At 37.9% G+C, this 20,262-nt stretch overlaps 2 protein-coding genes across 5 annotated transcripts in view; one reads left to right on the plus strand and one right to left on the minus strand.

Moving 5' to 3' along the window:
• The first annotated feature begins 2,874 nt into the window (after nt 1-2,874).
• On the plus strand, nt 2,875-5,651 carry gins1 (GINS complex subunit 1 (Psf1 homolog)). Its single transcript, XM_039672393.2, has 7 exons — nt 2,875-3,072; nt 3,235-3,299; nt 3,926-4,024; nt 4,119-4,209; nt 4,304-4,420; nt 4,938-5,012; nt 5,103-5,651. The coding sequence occupies exons 1-7, from the start codon at nt 2,998-3,000 to the stop codon at nt 5,169-5,171; spliced, it is 591 nt and encodes a 196-aa protein (XP_039528327.1). The 5' UTR covers nt 2,875-2,997; the 3' UTR covers nt 5,172-5,651.
• Nucleotides 5,271-20,262, minus strand: part of ninl (ninein-like) — a 32,681-nt gene continuing 17,689 nt past the window's right edge. For 2 of the 4 annotated variants that reach the window (XM_089116825.1, XM_089116824.1), the window contains exons 10-28: nt 19,969-20,109; nt 19,709-19,883; nt 18,085-18,195; nt 17,910-17,999; nt 16,678-16,825; nt 16,527-16,595; nt 16,319-16,440; nt 15,822-16,180; nt 13,132-14,724; nt 12,536-12,640; nt 12,370-12,439; nt 10,671-10,955; nt 10,484-10,597; nt 10,261-10,407; nt 10,027-10,176; nt 8,846-8,959; nt 8,547-8,756; nt 8,277-8,390; nt 5,271-6,132 (exon numbers count right to left, since the gene is read on the minus strand). In XM_089116825.1, coding sequence (XP_088972951.1) covers nt 5,941-6,132; nt 8,277-8,390; nt 8,547-8,756; nt 8,846-8,959; nt 10,027-10,176; nt 10,261-10,407; nt 10,484-10,597; nt 10,671-10,955; nt 12,370-12,439; nt 12,536-12,640; nt 13,132-14,724; nt 15,822-16,180; nt 16,319-16,440; nt 16,527-16,595; nt 16,678-16,825; nt 17,910-17,999; nt 18,085-18,195; nt 19,709-19,883; nt 19,969-20,109 — 4,309 coding nt within the window. In that variant the 3' untranslated portion in view covers nt 5,271-5,940. The remainder of the gene's footprint in view (nt 6,133-8,276; nt 8,391-8,546; nt 8,757-8,845; nt 8,960-10,026; nt 10,177-10,260; nt 10,408-10,483; nt 10,598-10,670; nt 10,956-12,369; nt 12,440-12,535; nt 12,641-13,131; nt 14,725-15,821; nt 16,181-16,318; nt 16,441-16,526; nt 16,596-16,677; nt 16,826-17,909; nt 18,000-18,084; nt 18,196-19,708; nt 19,884-19,968; nt 20,110-20,262) is intronic. The other 2 variants (XM_039672390.2, XM_039672392.2) reach the window with 2 other exon arrangements.

Consider the following 20,262-nt stretch of genomic DNA (forward strand, 5'->3'; position numbering starts at 1 on the left):
GATGGGGTGTTAGTGACATCGCGGCTCAAGTGGCAACATTTGTGCAGTTCCAGCGGGACGGGATCGGAGGCCACAGCTGAATCCGTTCCGTTTGATCCGGTCGATGAGAAAGACTGAAGGAGCCAAAGCTACATAGCTGAAGATCTTTAGACGCATGCTGGTTAACTCATGGTGTGAGAAAACAAGACAAATCCCACTGACCCATTCTCTGATCCTTCTTGCTCTTTTCCATTCATCCCTTCATTCTGTTTATCTCCCTCTCCCTGTTATTTTCACTCCACTCCTTTCCCAGGTACCCGAGACTACCATCCGACAGCCTATAAGCACTTACAGCGACAGCTTCCAAAGCCCCAAAGGTTTTATGTGATACCGCTGCTCTGACAGAGACATGTTTGGGAATGTAAGTGGGATTTTTTATCTTGGCCTGAAAAATACAAACCAAGCAGAGGATGTTTGTGAGTTTTTCTATGACAAATGCGAGTGTCCAAGGGTCTAATGTTGAGCGGTAGGCAGCAAACTTGAGACAAGGGGGGAGGTTGAATTGTGAACTTCAGGGACCACCTGTTGTAGCACAAGACACTGATATGGCTGTGAACGGTTTCTATGGTTTTAGAAGATGATTTGGGCCCAGGCGGAGTGGACGGTGTCTGCTGTGGCCGCTGACAGAGGGACCGTATCTGCAGCTGTCCCTGTTAATTATACTGTTATCCTCGGTTTGGGAGGCGTCCCAATCAAACTGTGGTGTAGATACAGAGCATGACTTCATTGACTCCACGTCCACAGGGAATGATATCTCCCCTTTTGCACCCCTCATAAACGCCTTTGGGTGATTGCTTAATCTAGCTCACACCTATAAACTGCTGTTCCCACACTGTCAAACACTATAGATATACAAAGACAGAGCACTCATTTAACTGTAAATGCGAGAAAGTACAACACGCAATATGGAGGAATAAGTCCCGCCTTCTAAAAGAGCCAATCACCAATTGGTCGATAACTTTTGAAGCTCTGTGTTCTGAAATTTCACTGAGATTCAGATTTTATTGGAGATTTTAAATATGAAATTTAATCATAAGCTTGGTGAACAGCTTTGGAGAATTTGATGTTTCCTCATTTAACGGGGACATATCATGAAAATCTGACTTTTTAGGTGGTATAATCAGGTCCCCGGTGCATCTACCAACCCAGAAAATGTGAAAAGTGACTACTTAGTTCTTTATTTTGGTAAGCCTTTCTCTGAAAGCATGTCAAAAAATAAGCCGATCAGATTCCGATCCCTTCTGACCTACGAAGGAGATCTCACTATAATATTATCGCCCTTTAATCTACACGTTTCCAACCACGGCGCCGCCATTTGGTTTTCGCAAGCGACAGCAGTGTAACCAGTTCTAACGCAATGGCAAACATTTGAGCAAAGCATGCAAACTGTTCTGTCATTGGCTGCACAGACCAGCACAGGACACTATTAGACCAAAACATGTCACAGATGTCATATAAAGACCTCAGGGAACTACAGAGCCCCTAAAGGGACGTGGTGGTGGGGAAAAAATTGAGATTTTTTTTTTTAATCTTCCAAGCAAAAATGTTTGCGTTTCCACACAAAATCTAACATGAGCTCGGACACTTCGGGACTTCAGGACACTTCCAGTTTCATGTCCAGTTGGCAGTGGTTCAGACAGCTCTGTACGCTCACAATTGTGCATATGGGTGTAAAGATAATTTATGATTTGTTGATGCATGTTTTATGTTCAGATTAAATTATAAATGCAGCCAATGACTGGTTCAGATGCATTTCTTAATTGCAAGTCTGACCAGTCATTAATACAAATTATTTTAGCATCCCTGTCCTTTGCTATCATATATCTGCAAAATCTGATTCCCTAATACAGATTATTTGGATTTTTTTAAAATAAGAAAAATAACCACAATTGCTTTATCACAAACTGAAAACGTTCACCTGAGAAGAGTGTGTCCTGAAGGCCCTAATCATTTTTTTCCTGAGAGAAAATCCTAAAGACCTCATCAAGAAGTCCCAAGAGTTTAACTTCTGCATATTCTATTTTGATTTATTTTTCAGAAAAAGTCTAAATTTGTGTATTTTGTGGTGATGATAAAAAGCCACAATTATGAAAAAGGAGATGGTAGCAAGCCCTTTGGGTGTTTGTGAACTGGACCTCCATCTCCCGTCTATTTCTTTTGAGAAATAGCACAACGCAACAATATCTACTGCTTTTTATTTGTTCATCATCAAGAATTATATTTACAGAAAAAATTATGGTTCTCCCTAAAAATGGTAAAAAAGACCTAAGATGTGATTAACCTTCTACTGCCAAAGACTGGTGTCACCAAACCTAAGGTGTTAAGAGGGATGACCTGTAAACTGTTTGTTTGTATGTGACCTTTTCACCTATAGATGGCAGCATGTACTTGGTTACTTAAATGCTTAGTACTATGAAGTAATAATACAAGAATCTGTAATAATCAAACGCTTTAAAAAAGAACCCTAAAAACACAACGTGCTACGCCACTAAGTTTCTTAAAATCGATGTCTTTTTAAGGATATGTAATAGTCTGGTATAAGGTCACAAAGTTAAGGTTTTAATCAGAGACTCTCTGATAGAGAGTGGCCTAGGCATTAAAATGTTGTTGTTGTTGTTGTTGTTTTTTTTTTTTTTTTTGCTTTTAGGCAATAAACATTGATACTTGTGTTGTCTTCACGCACACAACGACGCATGTCATGATCTTCTTGAAAATAATAACTAAACCGGTTCTTTGAAACGAGCAGTTCGAAAGAACCGATTCTCGGACATGAGTCCCGTCACTTCTCATATCTGAAAATGTCCTTTTTGACTCGCCGTAGAGAACTTTATAGCTCACGTGATCACAACAACAAAAAATACCGCGAAAACTGTCTTTGCTTGCATACATAGCTAAGAAATTTACTAGCTAAGACTATCACAGAAATATCGACATCATTTTGGTACAAACACATTTATAATGTTCTGCGAAAAAGCAGTCGAACTTATTAGAGAACTACATCGGATGGGAGATGGCCAGCTGCCCGCGTTTAATGTAAGTAAAGCGCTTCGTACAGTTTTATAATAGAAAACAGTAGCTAACTTTCCGTTAGCTGCCATAGTTTCACCAGGTTACGTTAACGTTAAATAAGTAACAGTCGGATGTCATTAACATGTCAAAGTGAAGTCATACCGATTTGTCCTTGATGTTCCTCAGGAAGACAGTATTCGGCAAGTTCTGGAAGAAATGAAGGCTCTGTATGAACAGAATCAGAGTGATGTGTAAGTCTGCTCAGCTCTCGCCATCGACACTAATGCTTCCTGTGTTCGATTAGTTAGCAAACGGCAGGGGCTGTAATACTGTTTTTGTAAACTAAAACCTTTAAAAAACTTATTTTTTTTGACATTCAGCCAAATATGTTTTCTGATTCTAAGAGTTAAACGGTATGCCATTGACATAAAAAGTAAAAAAGAAAAAAAATATTGAAATTTTTTCAACTTTTCTCTCATAATTGACGTCATAATTTCATATTTTTATCAGATATGACTTTATTACTCAGTTATTTCAATGTTGACTCAGTCATTATTTTTTTGTTAAGACTTGGACTCTTCTTCATCTCAAGATAACTTCGTACAGTAAATTAGTATGTCATAATGTTGACTTGACTCTCATATTGACTGTCAAAGCCATTAAAAATCATTTTCTTATATGATGTAAAACCGAAACCTTTGGAAAATGATAATGGTTGCCTTAGCAAAACAAAATTCTTTTACTAATACACTGGAATACAATATATAGTAAATAATAAAAATCGAAAAGTACATCTAATTACTACAATTTAAAATAAATACTGTATGATTTATTCTACAAATCCAGTACACTCCATATAAACCTGCTTTTTTTACAGGAATGAAACAAAGACAGAGGGCAAGAGTGAGCTGATACCAAGCATCAAGTTCCGCCACTGCTGTCTACTGAGGAACCAGCGCTGTATCTCCGCATACCTGTGAGCGGTTCACCGTTTTCCTGTTATCCATCGTCTGGTTCACTCTTCAGACCTTGGCAGGTGTGATCATACATTTCTCTCTTTCTTCCCACAGTTATGATCGCCTCCTGCGAATCCGTGCTCTCAGATGGGAGTACGGCAGTGTACTGCCCACAGCCATTAGGTTTCATATGTGTGCTGAAGAGGTGGGCCTGAATTTCTTCTGTATAACAAATATTAAATGCCATTTGTTGTTTCTTCTTGGTGACTGACATGTCAATTCAAATGCTTCTAAATCAGATGGAGTGGTTCAATCAGTATAAAAAATCCTTGGCAACCTATATGAGATCAATTGGGGGAGAGGAAGGTTTGGATATAACACAGGATATGAAGCCCCCTAAGAGTTTATACATTGAGGTGAGTGCAGTGTTATTTTAGTGCCACTTACATAGGCCTGGTTTCACAGACAAGTCTTAGATTAAGCCAGGATTAGGCCTTATTTCAATTTAGCTTTTATAAGCATGCCTTGAAAGAAAATATTATTGATGTGCACCTTGAGACAAAACAGTGGCATTGATATATTTTAAGATATGTCAGTCCAAGTTACTTTCATTTAAAACAGCTCAAACATGCATTTTAGTCTAGGATTAGGTTTAAGACTGGAATGTGAAACTGGGAAATAATGTATTAATGTATTTTTAAATTTCAAAGTTTTAGTAAATTAGTGTTTGTAATTTTCAATAGTTTACAATATTTTTTCATATTAAATATGTATAGCTTTTATTTTATTTCAAAATATTTTTATATATTCAAGATTTTATTTCTTTTGTTTTAGTTATTTTATTCTCATTAATGTAATGGGTAGGTTTTTGTGTGTGTGTGTGAACACACAGGAACTTTTTTAGCACTGATGTATCTTTCCCTTCAAATTCAGGTGCGGTGTCTTAAAGACCATGGAGAGTTTGAAATAGATGATGGCACTGTGATTCTGTTGAAGAAAAATAGCCAGGTAACTATTCTTAAGGGCATGTTTAAATCACACTGGGTCCGCTTGTTTGTTAATCTTGCTTAACGTGTTTCACCGTTTCTCTCTTCACAGCACTTCTTACCCAGATGGAAATGTGAGCAGCTTATTCGGCAGGGTGTATTAGAGCATGTCATCTCCTAAGAATAAGCAGTTGATTGTGGATACTCGCATCTTTTCTTCACTTTAACAATTGAAATGTTATAAAATTACATTTGATCTAATCAGAAAGCAACACACATACACAGGTAAACCTTTACTTGCTCACATTCCTTACAGTGGGAAATAATACATGATGCATTTACAACACAGTGGTGTCACAATTATCTCCCAAAAGTTAGCCAGCTCTTTTAAACAAGGTGTACATTAAATCGTAACGCTTAGAATAACTTATATCCAAGTGGACATTAGTGCATCATGATTGAAAATTGTGCAATTACAATATAGTATTTGTATCAAAACTGTACATTGAGTGAATACTGTGCTTTTGGTTATAAAATGGGCATTAAAACTGCAGTAAAAAGAATACGTCTCATTCAAATACTTAAAGCCAATAGATTGGCAAGAACGCTTGCGGTTTGTACCCTACGTCACAGTGAACTAATAAAGGAATGTGTAAAGCTCTGTCCTTCACAAATGATCAATTCGCTTGCCTCTGAAGAGACTAAAATATGACCTTAAATTAACTTTACGCTTCGTCCTCTTTGTATTGTTGAAAACAGCATGATTTAAATACAAAAAATGCTGTTAGAGTAATTGTAAGACTTTGCATTATTTGTGCTTTCACTTTAACACTAGGATTGTTTACTGCTTTTACAAAAAACAATTCGCACCAAAATACAAAAGTGCACTAGCGGGTGGGACTTCACAGTCCAGTACAACGGGTAAAGGCTCGTAATGGAGTGAAACAAGTCTAAGCCGTGAACGATGCTGGGGCGATTTTACGTAGCAGTTTATTAAGGGCGATCACTTTCTCCTCCAGCAGGAAAGACTTTTTCTCTGCACTCTTCTGCCTTTGCTCGGTCACCTGAAGAGCCTTCATGAGCTGGGAGTTTTCCACATACAGGTCCTTCAGCAGCAGATCAGACTTGGCATTTTTGCCCAGCTATAGGAGGGGAAGTTGGAGAGAGGATTGTCACTATACAAAATATCAAGCTTTGGAAAAGCATGCTAATAAACTATTTTTGTTTGTAGCATGTATACTACAGTCTTATGGACGGATGAAATGCCCAGATGACCTACATTTGCCAAAATGTGCACAAAAGACACTATCACAGATATGTTTCCATCTAAAGTTGCAAATTTTAATTATGCAAAATTAGAATATCGCATAAAACATTTTTGAATAAAGCACCGTTTCCATTCCATGTGTTGTAGAGAACAAATTCACCACTTCTTAGGAAATTGTCACAAAATATCTAATAAAAATGGAAGTTGCAGCAATCGGGAAAGACAATGTGGCTCTTTTTACCTCCATCATAAATGACGTGTCTCAGACGAAACGCAATAAACACTGAGTGAGACGCTTCTCAGAGGGAATTAAACCAAATCATTCTGATGGCAGACTTTGGCTCAGGCATTTCAGAATGATCAAACCAACATTGATCTAGTCTAATTATCCAATCACATCCACTGCTGATGAAGTCACTTGAGCTTTTAGTTGCGAATTGGGGGATTTTTTTTCAGTAAATGTGTTCCAAGCGTTATTTACACGCTAGTTTCTTATCGCATAAAATATCCACCTTTTATATGCATTTTTAGAATTTATTTCTAAAATATTTATTATATTTATTATTATATTTATTTATAAATAACATGCAGCATGTGGGGTTATGTGAAATGTTTACTTGTTGCAAAATGCCAACTAATATTTCACATCCTAAAAATTACAGAAAAGTACTATTATGCATTTAAGTATATTCAGTAACATGGTTTTAAAGTGCCCCTATTATGCTATTTTAAAGTTCCTAATTTTATTTTAGAGGTCTCATGCAATAGGTATACATGAATCTAAGGTCAAAAAAACACTTACAAAATACACTGCACATCACCTAATTTCTCTAAGAGTCTAAAAAAGATTCCGTCCCTCTAAACCCCACCTTTCCGAGAGCCTATTCTGCTCTGATATCTGAATTTCAGCTCCGGAGGCTTCCTCTGCACTTGATACACCGTGATATGAAAAGTAACATACAATTCGAGCCCTTTGAAAATTCATTTAAAAGGATTTTTTCACAGCGCAGAGAACCGCGTCTTCTCAACATGTAAACCCCACAAACCAAACTCTGTCAGGCCTCAGCTACAACTACAGCGTCAGGGTTTGAGGATAAATGTTTCTGGGCAGCCAATGAAGATAGGGTGGCATTAGGCAAATTTGTTACAAACCTATAGACCCCTTTTGCGCCGACGTCACAGTTACGTCACGGCGCTAGCTGGAGGCAAAACAAAGTGAAAACTGGAGGCGGTCAATGCAAAACAGCACAGATTCGGCTACATAATAAGGAGCTTAAATAATTGTTACTATTATTAAATGTCATCTTGTTGTGTTGTTTGGTGCAAGAATTGATGAAAAATGAATATGCTGTGTCTGGATTTTTTATTTCTAGAAAATATTCACATCATTAAAATCGCACTGTAATGTCACTCTTTACATTGTCGTGGTCTCGGCGCTGGCTCGGCAGAACTGCGGATCATACACACAAGTCTTGTACAGGACCATATAGGCATCTAAAGATTTATATGCCTCAGTTTCTCTTTCAGTTAGGTTTCTCTATAAGGTAGGTGTAGAAGTCAGGCCACTCACCCGAGGTAACGTACGTTAATCCGGTCAGATCATCCATGCATTGAGTGAGCGTGTAGGCGGCTACGGGTCGGCCAATCTGGTTCTGTCCGTTAAAAATAACTTTTGGAAATAACAACCACGGTCCTGGACATTGAGTGACCTTACACATTAAGATAATATCGGATTTTCTCCAGTCATTGTTAAAAAACAAGCTAACAATCCTTGCTAACTCGCGTTAGTGAAGTGGCCAGATGGATCTTTCTGCCTCCACCTAAGCTCCGCCCACAAAAAAACGTCACCATGTTTACCAACTGTAAAAGGGTCTATATGTAGGGTTATGCAGGAAGTAAGACTGGAATTACTGACGACTCATTTCAGGCAATTCAGAATCGTTTTTTTTTTCTTTCGGGATACAAATATCTCCATTAATAGAGCACGTAGGAACTTTAAAGCCACTTGTTTCTGGTTACCTGTTCTTTTAGCTGGTTGACTTTCTCCTGCAGCATCACACGGGTGTTTTTCAGCTTGGCTTCAACTTCATCCATACGCTCCTGCATACTCACCATCAATTTCTCGTATTGCTCCTGTTGTTTGATATAATAGTTTGTAAATACAATTACTTGGAATATGAGGTGAAGGTTGAAAAATGTAAACGATTCAATGATAAATACAGTTGTGGCCAAAAGTGATGTCTGGCTTAGGAAAATTGACATGTTCACCCATCAAGAATTTGAAAGTACCTGCTGAAGGCCCATCTGAATGCCGGCTTGCTTGGCCTGAGAGCGAAGCAGACCCTCTAAATCCTGCGTCCTGTGCTGCTGCTCGGCCAGTTGAGTTTGTAGATGAGCCAAGTGTTCCCGGGTGCCAGACCCCACCTGTTCCCTTAATTCCTGTACCACACGTACATGCTGAGCCTGGGCCAGCGACAGAGCGCTCTCTGCCCTTAGTGCCTGAACCACAGCATCAAACACACAAAAGTGAGACCAAAAACATTCAAGGAATTCTCAATCAGTGAGACGGTAGAAAATGATCTCCAAACCTGTTCATTCGCCTCATGTTTAGCAGTTTCTAGCTCTGATTGTTGGTTTTTCAAAGTGAGGCACTGATGTGTCAGTCTCTGAAGTTCCAGCTCCTGAGTCTGCAGCTGAGCCACCTAAAAACAAAAAAAATATTCCAGCTAATCAGAATGATTTCCGAAGGATCATGTGACACTGAAGACTGGAATTATGGCTGCTGAAAAATTTAATTTACTAAATATTTAAAACATTAAAGTAGAAAAGAGTCATTTTCTTTATCTTATGCTCATCTTGGTGAGAGACTTTCAAAAACATTTCAAATTTAGGGTCAGAGAGTTGTTACAGTATTGTACCCAAAATACATAATAAATTTGTGCTTTCATAGATATTTGCAAAAAAACAAAACAAAAAATGTTTAAACATGATAATTTGAATCCTACACCAGCTGTGCAGAGTTTCTGTGCTCAGGGGAAGAAAAATGGCTATGAGATTTCACTCCTGAGACACATAGGCTGTGTCCGAAATCACCCCCTATAGCCTTAAAGGGCACTATTTGAGAGGACAGCCATTTGTAGTGTTGTCCGAAACCACAGTGGACATCATTCAAGCTCACTCATTCAATCCCACAATGCACTGTATTAACGGGTGTACACTGAACGGCTGGATGGAGGCGCCCGCAGGTGAATCTCCACAGTATAGACCAAAAGACTGCAAGAATGGAAGCTTCAATTTGTATTTTCTTTGGTGAGTTCAGTAATCCCTCTGCATTAAATAATGTCTAGCAATGACAAGTATACATTGGGGATATTCAAATTAATTATCCAATCAGAAATACCATTGATCAGCTCTACCAAATGTGGATGTTTTTCCGCTAAGAAACGAACATTGTTATGTTTTGATTGATACTGTGAAGCTGCTTTGATGCAATCTATATTGTGAAAAGCGCTATATAAACGTACTTGACATTGGTTGTACACAGCAAAAATAATACATTGTGGGTTTAAAAGTGTGCACTATATGGAATTCACAATTGTGAATCCAGAACATTCATGCCGTGCAAACAGTAATGGTGCCAGCAACACCAAGGTCATGGGTTCATGTATACCTTGGTTAAAAGTGTCATGCATATGCATTTCAACTAATGCACTATAAAATAAATAATTTGGACACAGATAATTACAAATTGAGAAAAATCCCGACTAACTTTGTTAAGAAGGTCCTCGTTCTGTGCTCGCAAGCTCTTGCACTCCTTCTGCAGAACACTGACCGCAGTCTCCTCCTGAATCCTGTGGGTCTGATGTAAATGCTCCTTCTCCTTATTCAGCCGATCTATGCTGTTCTCAAGCTCCTGGACCTTGTGTTACACAACAATATTTAACAGTTATTCATTTAATTATTACTGAATTAACCCAAACAAGTATAAAATATCATTGTTCACCTTGTCCTGACACTGCTGCAGCATCTTTTGATGCGTGGCTGCCTCCTGGATGTGAACATCCTTTTCTTGCCACAGAATTAGGATCTGGGAGTTGAGCTGCTCTATCTGGGTTTCTGAGTTACAAAGCGATTCCTGGAGCTTTTCCAGCTGCAACAAACACAAAGCAAGCTTTAGCATGTCCAGTTTCAGAAAAGTGCTTGAAGAAAAAGCATCAGCATCTCACCTTCTGGTCTCGGCCTGCTGTTTCCTTCAACAAATGCTCCTTGTCTTGCTCTAGTGCTTGGTTTTTCAGAGTCTGACTAGTCAATGCAGACTCAACCACAGTCAAATGCTGGAGCTGAAAAATAAGAGGAGTTTCAGTGATTCCTGCCAACCTTAATATATAAATCTTCTAAAAAACTCAATCATACCATCTCCTTGGCAGTTTTAAGCTCCCCCTCTAGAAGCTCCTTCTCTTTCTGCGACTGTTCCTGAAGCTTTAGTTTGTCGCTCTCCTGCTGCTGTAGGGTTTCCTGCAGCTGTCTGTAGGACGCAGCTGTCCCATCGTTCTCCTGGCACACCTGCGCTAGCCTGTCAGTCAGCGTCTGCACTGCTCTCTGATCAGTACACAGCCGGGAGCTCAGTTCAGCGTTCTCACTGCTAAGCTGAAGGTTTCTCGCACTGAGATCGAGCACCTCTTCTCGACATTTGGAATTCTATGTTGGAGAAGGAAAACAATTGTTAAGAGCAGGAACTGTAATGTTGTGCAATCATTCAGTATTCATAATGTGACATTTATGAGTGAAACAGCATATTTAACAAAAGAGAAATATATGACATGCAGAAAGTTGTGTGTGATGGGTAGGGTTAGTGTAAGGGGGTAGAATATACAGTTTGTTCAGTATAAAAATCATTACACCTTGAGAGTTCCCACAAAGATAGCAAAACCAATTTTAATTGTTTTTTTAATTTAAAGTCAACATTAAATGGAAGTCGCGATAGACTTTACTTCCTATTGTGACGTATATCCGAGTGAAAAAAAGAAAAAAGTAGGGCGACAAAACTTGAGCCTTGGGAACTGATTGGACGGTTGTGGTTTTCTATTACTGTGATGTCATGTGAGTGGCAGGTTGTCCCGCCCTCGTGCGCATAAACAGAAAAGAGATGTCGCTGCAAGATTTTAATTAAAAGATCATAAGGGCACATGAATAAAAAAAAATTAAAAAGGTGCACTTATAAATCATTTATAATAAATACTACAATATTCCATAAAACAATAAGGAACGTCAATTTTGATTTCATGGTGACTTTAAAAAACTTTTGCTGCTAATTTACTCACCCCCATGTCATCCAAGATGTCCATGTCTTTCTTCAGTCGAAAAGGAATTAAGGTTTTTGATGAAAACATTCCAGCATTTTTCGCCATATAAATGGACTTCAATGGGAACCAAACGGTTCAAGGTTCAGTGCAAACTGTTCAAAGGGCTTTAAGCGATTCTAGACGATGAATAAGGGTCTTATCAAGCGAAACGATCAGTCATTTAAATAAAAAAAATGACAAAGTTTAAGTTTCATAAGCTCAAATGCTCGCCTTGCTCTGTTCTGTGTGACTCTCCTGTTCGAACTCGTTCATCAAAATGAACAAATCTTTTTCCAAGTCAATTTGTACATTTCGTTCGTTGAATGAACCAAATGACTCGAAAAAAAGATTTTTTCATTTTGATAAACGAGTTCGAACAGGAGAGTCACACAGAACAGAGCAAGGCGAGCATTTGAGCTTATAAAACTTAGTCTTTTTTTTTTTTAAATGAGCGATCGTTTCGCTTGATAAGACCCTTATTCATCGTCTGAAATCATTTAAAGCCCTTTGAAAAGTTTGCAGTTTGCACTGAAAGTGTTTTTTTGGACCTTGAACCGTTTGGTTACCAGTAAAGTGCATTATATGGAGAAAAATCATGGAATTATCCTTAATTTCTTTCCGACTGAACTGAAGATTGAATGACATGGACATCTTGGATGACATGAGGGTGAGTAAATTATCAGCAAAAGTTTTTTTTAAAAGTGAACTACTCCTTTAATATCCATGCGCTATCAATATTTTTCCAAGAACGTCATTGATGCCAATCTTGCCTCTTTTCGTAGCCTCTCCTCGTCTTCTCGATTTTTCATATATTCTCTGTCCATCTCTTCAAGTTTCCTCCTTAAAAAAAACAGTGAAGTGAAGTTTGTTTTTGTTAAATAAAATGCTAAAATTAAGTTTAGATAATTGACAAGTTAAAGTAGACAATTTCTTTACCTCTTTTTGTTGACCTCCTCCTCCAGCGACTTGACATCCAGCTGTAAGACAGCAAGCCTGTCTTTCAGTGCACTGTTTTCAGACGTGACCTCATCAAGTTGAGCCCTACAATTGGACACCAAAATATAGAGATCAGCTCTCCATTACAATCTTACCAGCCTCTGCACTTTTAGTTAGCTCAGTACTGAAAACAATACAATTTCAGGAGTTTTCGTAGCAAGATTTTCAACATAAAAAAAAAAGCAGCATAAGTTTAGGGCAACAAACACACAAATGTAATATTAATACAATTAATAGGATGCAAGAACAGATTTTCAATCAGAATACAGTCATTTATTAATAGTGAGTTTTCATGCATGTCAGTGACATTATCATTTAGTTAGTCAGATGCAGAATGAGGTCTGAAAGCGCATATCTACGGTTAATGAGGTCTCATTCTGTGAAACATTCAGCCAAGCATTCTTGGACAAACACAAAAGTAGCGAGCGGTCAATTCTTGGCATCCGTACGGGAGAATCGACGATTGGATCAATGCAGCAATTGTTAATCTTTTGGTTCTGTTTCGACGGTCATCTACTAGCTGGAGAACCACAAACCTGTGGGGATTGGAGTCCATCTCCAGTTCTAAGGCCATGACAAGTCCCTCCATCTCCAGAAGCCGTTCTTTCATTTGGCACTTCTCAATTTCAAAGGCCTCCTCCATTTGCAGAAGCTCTGCTTGGGAGTCCATCAGCGATTGCTGTAGTTGGTTGGTGGTTTTGTCGGCCTCCTCTCTCAGAGAGCACAGCTCTCGCTTTTTGTCCTCCAATTGGTTGGTCAAAAGTTGAACCTGACCAGAGAAATGAGTGACGTTTTTAAACAGATTCATCTTCAGCCGAACCTCGTTCCAGAGCAAATCCATCTCTTCGGCTTTGGTTTCAAGCTGACGGTTGAGTTCCAGCATTTGGATGTCTTTGCTTTGCAGTTCCAGTGCAAAATGATCTCTGTTCTCTTTAAGTTTGGTAGATTCGGTCTCCATTTCAACAATCTGAGAAGAAAGCTGGTCCGCAAGTTGCCGGTAGCTTGAGTTCTCTTGTTCAAGATGGTTTTTTTCTTCTCGCTCCAAGTTCAGACGAGCTTGGAGCTGTTCAACTTTACCCTGCTCCACAAGAAGAAAGCCTTTAAGGGTTTGCTCCATTGTGTGCATTTGATCCCACTCCTCAGAGAGACTATTAACCTGTGTTTGTAGCTGTTTGAGAACCTCACACTGACCCCTGAGCTCCTCCACGAGTCGGTCCCGCTCCATCTCCACAGCATTTAGCTCTGAAGCCCGTCTTGTAAGATCATCATCTCTGGTTTTCAATGCCTTGTGCGTTTTGGCCAAGTCTTCTTGAAGGTCCTCAAGTTCTTTCCCTTGTTCTCTCAACTGCATTTGCTGTTCACCAAATGCAGTAGATAGATGACTACTGCTTCCTTGTATTATTTCGATCTCCTTCTGCCAGGTCTCAGATTTGGTCCTCCAGTTCTCTAGCTCTTCTGTCAACTCAGGAATTTTGTCAAGAAGCTCCTGATTCTTCTCTTTTTCTTTTGCTAATTCGTCCTTTAGATCTTGAAGTCTTCTGTCCATTTCTTTCTGTATTTGCTCCTTTTGCTTCAGAAGCTCTTGCTTCTTTTCACGCTCAGCTTTAAGCTTTTGCTCTAGCTGAGAGAGCTTATTGCAAAGCTTTTGTTCTTTCTCATTTCTAATTTCGGTTTCCTTATCTTTGGCATGAAGTTCTGAGGTCAAGCGCTGGACAAGGGCATCTTGAGCTTTCATGGAAACCGTGTTGTCTTCAAGCTGAACACACATCTCTTCCAGCTTATCTTCTAGCTGTCTTTGTAATACGAGCATCTCCTCCTCAGCCCTGGATGCGAGTTCTACCTGAGCTTCCATGAAGTGGATGTGTTCTCCTAGATTCTTGATTTCTTCCTGGTGTTCTTCCTCCAGTTTCTTTTTTTCCTGTGCTACCCTGCTGCAGATCTGAGCTTGCTCTTCACTCCAGCGCTCGGTGCTGAGGAGACGCTCCCTGCGCGCCTCCTCTAGACGGCTGCGCTCGAGGTGCAGCTGATGGAGAAGGCTACGCTGAGCCTCGCTGTGTTGTGCCTTCATGTGCAATAACTGCTGCTCTGCCTTCTCCCTGGGACACAGCAACATGCTAATTTGTCGATGTCTAAATGTATTGCAATGTCATGGATACCAAGGGCGAAAAAATTAATACTTTTTCCTTACTTCAAAAAAAAAAAAAGGTTGAACATACAGTAAAACAATTCAAGATGTAATTCTTGATTGAAGGTCTATATGAAGCACATATTACGTCTTATTGAAAATGCACAAAATAAATTGTAAGTGGGTGTTAACAAATGAGACTTACTGTAAAGTGTTAAAAATTTTTTAGTTATGCAAATTTCTAATTACTATAATGCGTCCAGATTTTTTCATTTTGTGAATCTCATTAAATTCCAAATGTAAAACATTATTTTTAACATTTCAATAAAAATGTATAACAATCATTTTTTGTATATATATATATATATATATATATATATATATACAGTATATATATATGTATAACAATCATTTTTTTGTGTATATATATATATAAATTAAAATTTATCTTTACAATCAAACTATACTTTCTTCACAACCCTTAAAAAAAGATTTTTTGAATTATGGAAATGAAAAATGCTGTCGGCCGAGCTGTTGTAAATCAAATAAAAAATGGTCACAACACAAAATAACTAGGGCTGTCAAACGATTAATCACATCCAAAATAAAAGTTTGTGTTTACATAATATATGTGGGTGCACTGTGTATAATTATTTTATATATATATATATATATATATATAAATAAATACACACACATGCATGTATATTTAAGAAAAAAAATTAATATTAAATTAAAAAAAATTAAATTAATTAAATTTAAAAAAAATTATATATAAACCTATATACAGTAAATACATGAAAATATTTCTTAAAATGTGTTTGTATTTAAAAACATGTGTGTGTATTTATATATATAAAATAATGATATACAGTGCACCCACATATATTATGTAAACACAAACTTTTATTTTGGATGCGATTAATCACGATTAATCGTTTGACAGCCCTAAAAAAAACGAATGGTTTTAAAATAGGCAACATTTTATATTTGTCTTTATATTTATTATTTGGTTCTGTCCTTTTTCTAATATATACTTCTAATGTCTACAATATACAAGCAGCACCTAATCCTTTACCAGACCATTTGAGTTACACTTACCTAACAAGCAGCACCTCCTGGTCCATCTTGAGCTTGAGTTCTGCCTCCAGCTGATCTTTCTCTGAGGTGAGGCGCATCACGATGTTACTGATCTCACGAGCGTAGTTCTGCTCCAGTTCTGCCTGTTCCCGTTGAATTCTTCGTTCTTGCTCTTGTCCCCAAACTCCTGCTGCAGTCTTACCCCTCAGCTCTGCTTCCAGCTTCTCAACAGCCTGACGTGTCTGCTCCGCTCGCTCTTCCGCCTGAGCCTTCAGGTCCTCCAACTCACTGATCTCCATCTTAAAGCCCTGCGAGATGTCCTTCCTTTCAACCTCCATATTCTGCCGCATCAACTCCATACTGCGCTCGTAGAAATTCACCTGTGGACACAAAATGAAATCACTTTCTCTACAGTATGTCAACTGTCAGTGCTCCAAGCTTTTTCCCCTTCAGCTCTGGCTGTTTGAATCTACTCTAATTTGGGTAACCCATTTAATATTTCCATGCTTTGCCTGTACCTTAGTCTCCAATTGGATCTTCAAGTCCTGGATCTCTTGCTCGTATCTCTCTTTCATCTGCTCCATGGCCAGTTCAGTCTCAATGCTCACAGAGGGAGCCAAGCTCTCCAAGGAACCCAGAGCTGAAGAGACACGCCGAATCAAACCATGACCCATGTGTATGGATATTTCATTGAGAAAGGATAACTTTGTTTTTATAATCCCTCACCATTCTTGTCAGTGACTTGGAGAGTTTTTCTGACCTGAGGAGATGTACCTTTCTTCATTTCAGGATCATCTGTAGAACAAAACATGGGTTTAGATGTTTAAAACAGAGGTTAAGCTCGATAGCATGAAAGATGTGCGAGATCTTTGTTCACCAGAATCTGATTCAGTGGTTAATGCTCTTCGGCTTGACCAGTCATGACCCGACAGGCTGCCCCTGGATCGTCTGGCTCTCCTTCCCGAGCCCTGAGACTTCAGCAACTCCAGCTCTGAGCACAACTCATCATTCCTGTCTTGCAACTCCTGTATTTAGTGGGGCGGAGACACAGAGTTATTTGCACAAGTAAAACTTTTCTACATTTCCTGAAACTAATCTCCCAAAAATATGTAAAGCAGAAGTGAAATGTGTTTTTCTTTAAAAGCATCACCAAATGAAACAGCAAAAATTACAAATGGCTTGCTTACAGTTATTAAAAACAAAATAACATTACAACCAACTTAAAGGTCATTAAAAATATGTCAAAAACCAAATGCATACTTTAAATAGCAACGTTCCCTCGTTTCGGTTTTGTAATCCTATTATAGTATTGTTTTCACAACAGGTTCAAAATTATTGTTTCATTTTGTTGACATTAGTCAAAGCTTTTTATAAGGGATTTTGGATATCTATTTTTGTCGCTCCATAAATAAATAATACAATCAACAGCCAGAAAAAAGTATTTTCACCATGTTTTTGGGAATAAAATGTTGTATATGTATAAAATCAAGCAAATGATAAATGAACAAACCCCACTGTAAAAACCTTCAAAAAAAAAATAAAATAGAAATAAAACTAAAGGTCAGTATACCAAATGCTCTATACATTTTGAGAAAATGGTCCTGAAAGAAATGCATTGTACTCTAATCTAGCGGTAAAAATGCATAAAGTGCAATATAATAAAGTGTATTTTGGATGTTTTCTTTGCAGTAGTCTAAAAAATGACTTGAAAAGCCAAATAGCCCAAAATCTATGAATTAAACAGTGCAGGAAAAAACAAAAAAATGTCTTGCCTTAAGTAAGAAGCCTCATGGGCAAAGTCTCTACCTTATTGCTAAGCTATTCAGAGTAATTTTTGTGCATTAGTATACACTTGCTTTTTTTAAATGGTTTTAAAAGTTTTTTTTTTAAATGGTTCCAAGGTGATTGACTTACAAAAGAGCAAAATGTCACAAGAGCAAAAAGTAATAACACACCACTCACGAATAAAGGCGTCATTTAAAAACCATGGATTATAGGAGAGTTGGCATAATAACCAGGAAAGGACACTTAAATACAGTGCACAATGACCTTACCATTCACTCTAGACAAAATATCCACCAACACACCATAAACACACACAGCTCATACCCGGCATTGCTGCTCGTACTCCTTAAAGATCTCTGAGAAGTGCTCCTCTTGATTCAGCAGACCTGTGCCATTTGGATCAAGGCCACCGTACTGTTCAATAAAACAAGCATAGATCAATGATCATTACTGTTCTTAAAGATTGAAACTTATGATCTTCAGCATATAGACGTCTCACCTTGTCCTGCAGCAGATGCTCTAGATCCTTCTGTAGTTTGGAGATGGTGCTCTCCGCTTCAGACAGCTTCTCCTTCAGAAGGCGGACCTCCTCCTCCAAACGCCTGTTCTCCTGTAACACAGAGCTAGAGTTATTTAACCTGACACCGCACTGACACGCTCAAAGAAACATACACCTCTAACCATGACAGATCACCTCTTCACCATTGAGTCGTGTTCTGTAGCCAAGAACAGAATCATTAAGGGAATTAAAGGAGGCATGGTAAGGCAATTTATATATTATATGAATAATGGTATGGTTTATTTAAATATAATTCCCCAACTTGAAAATTCAAATGGAAAAATACAAAATTGTTGGAGATGTATCTTGATGAATAAGACTCTTTGTTCCTGCACAGTTTTTAATTTGTATGTTTCATCTTTATGAAAAAAAATACTGTACTATAATAGGATTTGAAAACAGAATCGATGAAAAGTTAATACATTTGTTTTTTTTTAATAAAATAAATATAGATTTTTATTGCAGCAAAGTTGCCTTATTTTTTACTTTACAGTGAGTTTACCACAGGTATGGGAGTTCCTACAAACCCTAATAAAATCAGTGTAAAGCATGACCTTGAATGGTGTAAAATGCTGGCACCTGCTATTTAATAAAATTAATTCAACAAATGTTAAAAAAAATAATGATTTTTTTGTTTATTATTTAATATTTAGTTTTATTAATCATTCATGTTAATAATAGTAATAAACAATTATTCTATGAAGAAACGGTTCATTAGTAAAACCGCAGGCCATTTCTTATTGCAGCCAAACAAAAAAAACAACATGGGGCTTTTGTACGGAAAAATTACCAACCACTATTAAAGCAGACACTCAGATTTCATCATAGTCAGAATGATTCATTTATATAGTTATACACTACCGTTCAAAAGTTTACTACAATAAATTAATGGTTTTCTATGTAAATATATGTAAGACTGAAATATGCAAGTTATTCCCGTGAAGGCAAAGCTGAATTTTCAGCATATTTTTTTTCCTCATTACTCAGATCCTTCAGAAATCATTCTAATATGCTCATTTTTTGCCATTTCTGTGGAAACAGTGATAATATATAGGATTATTTGATGAATAGAAGGTTAAAAAAATGATTTAAAAAAAAAAGTTAACAGTTTAAACATTTTACTGTCACTTTTGATCAATTGAATACATCCTTGCTGAATAAAATCAATTTCTTCTCTGAATAAAAACAATAGTTTCAAATGCATTTTAAATGCAACAACCTAAGAATACTGCTACTTATAACAACAACAACAACAACAATAATAATAATAATACGTGACATTCAGTGTTGGGAAAGTTCACATGAACTACTTCAAAGTTCAGTTCACAAATTTTAAAATGATCAAGTTGACAGTTCCAAAAACTAGTTAATAGTTCTTTTTTTCCTCCATATGTGGCTGCGAGCTATTTTTTTTTTTCCCTTTATATTATTATTGCCACAGCCAGCAATTATTTTATCGGGAGGCAAAGTTTGCACAGGAATGTAAGATTTTTCCCATCCTCACCAACCTTGTCATAAAACTTGTTTAAATGATCATACGATCACTGGTGACATCAGTGGTTACCTTAGCAGCAGTGCAAATGTCCTCCTGAAGGCTAACGTCCTGAGCCTGAAGCAAGTCTAGCTCCTCCCGGAGTCTGTCCCGCTCATTCTCTACCTGCTCTAGAAGAACCTCGCTTTCGTACTCAGATTCACTCCTCAGAGCTGTAAGTTTATCCCGGAAGTCCTGCTCCAGACCCCTGCACAAAAAAACAAAACTGTAAAGCCCTTGCATGTCTCCTTTTTAGATTTGATACTATATGGACTAGAGGAGAGCAGCCGTACTTGATTTTAGACTCATTAAGAGACTCCATGGTCGCATGCCGATCATCCACCTCTCTGACAAGCTGTAGGTTGCGGCGGTCAGCCAGTTCAAGGTCCGCCTTGGTTTTGTCCCTCTCCTGGCAGGCCTGCTCTACCAGGACTCTACAGAACACAAGACACCACACCATGAGATGATCATCCATCCTGATGCAACATTTATAACACCTGTTAAGCATTCAGAGATGTTTGGAGAACAAAGTAAAGCCACTTTGTAGTTGTTTCCCATGCAAGAGTGCTTTCACACTTGGTTCGATT

This window comes from Pimephales promelas, chromosome 11, assembly GCF_988280905.1.
Source record: "Pimephales promelas chromosome 11, fPimPro1.hap1.1, whole genome shotgun sequence".
Taxonomy (NCBI): domain Eukaryota; kingdom Metazoa; phylum Chordata; class Actinopteri; order Cypriniformes; family Leuciscidae; genus Pimephales; species Pimephales promelas.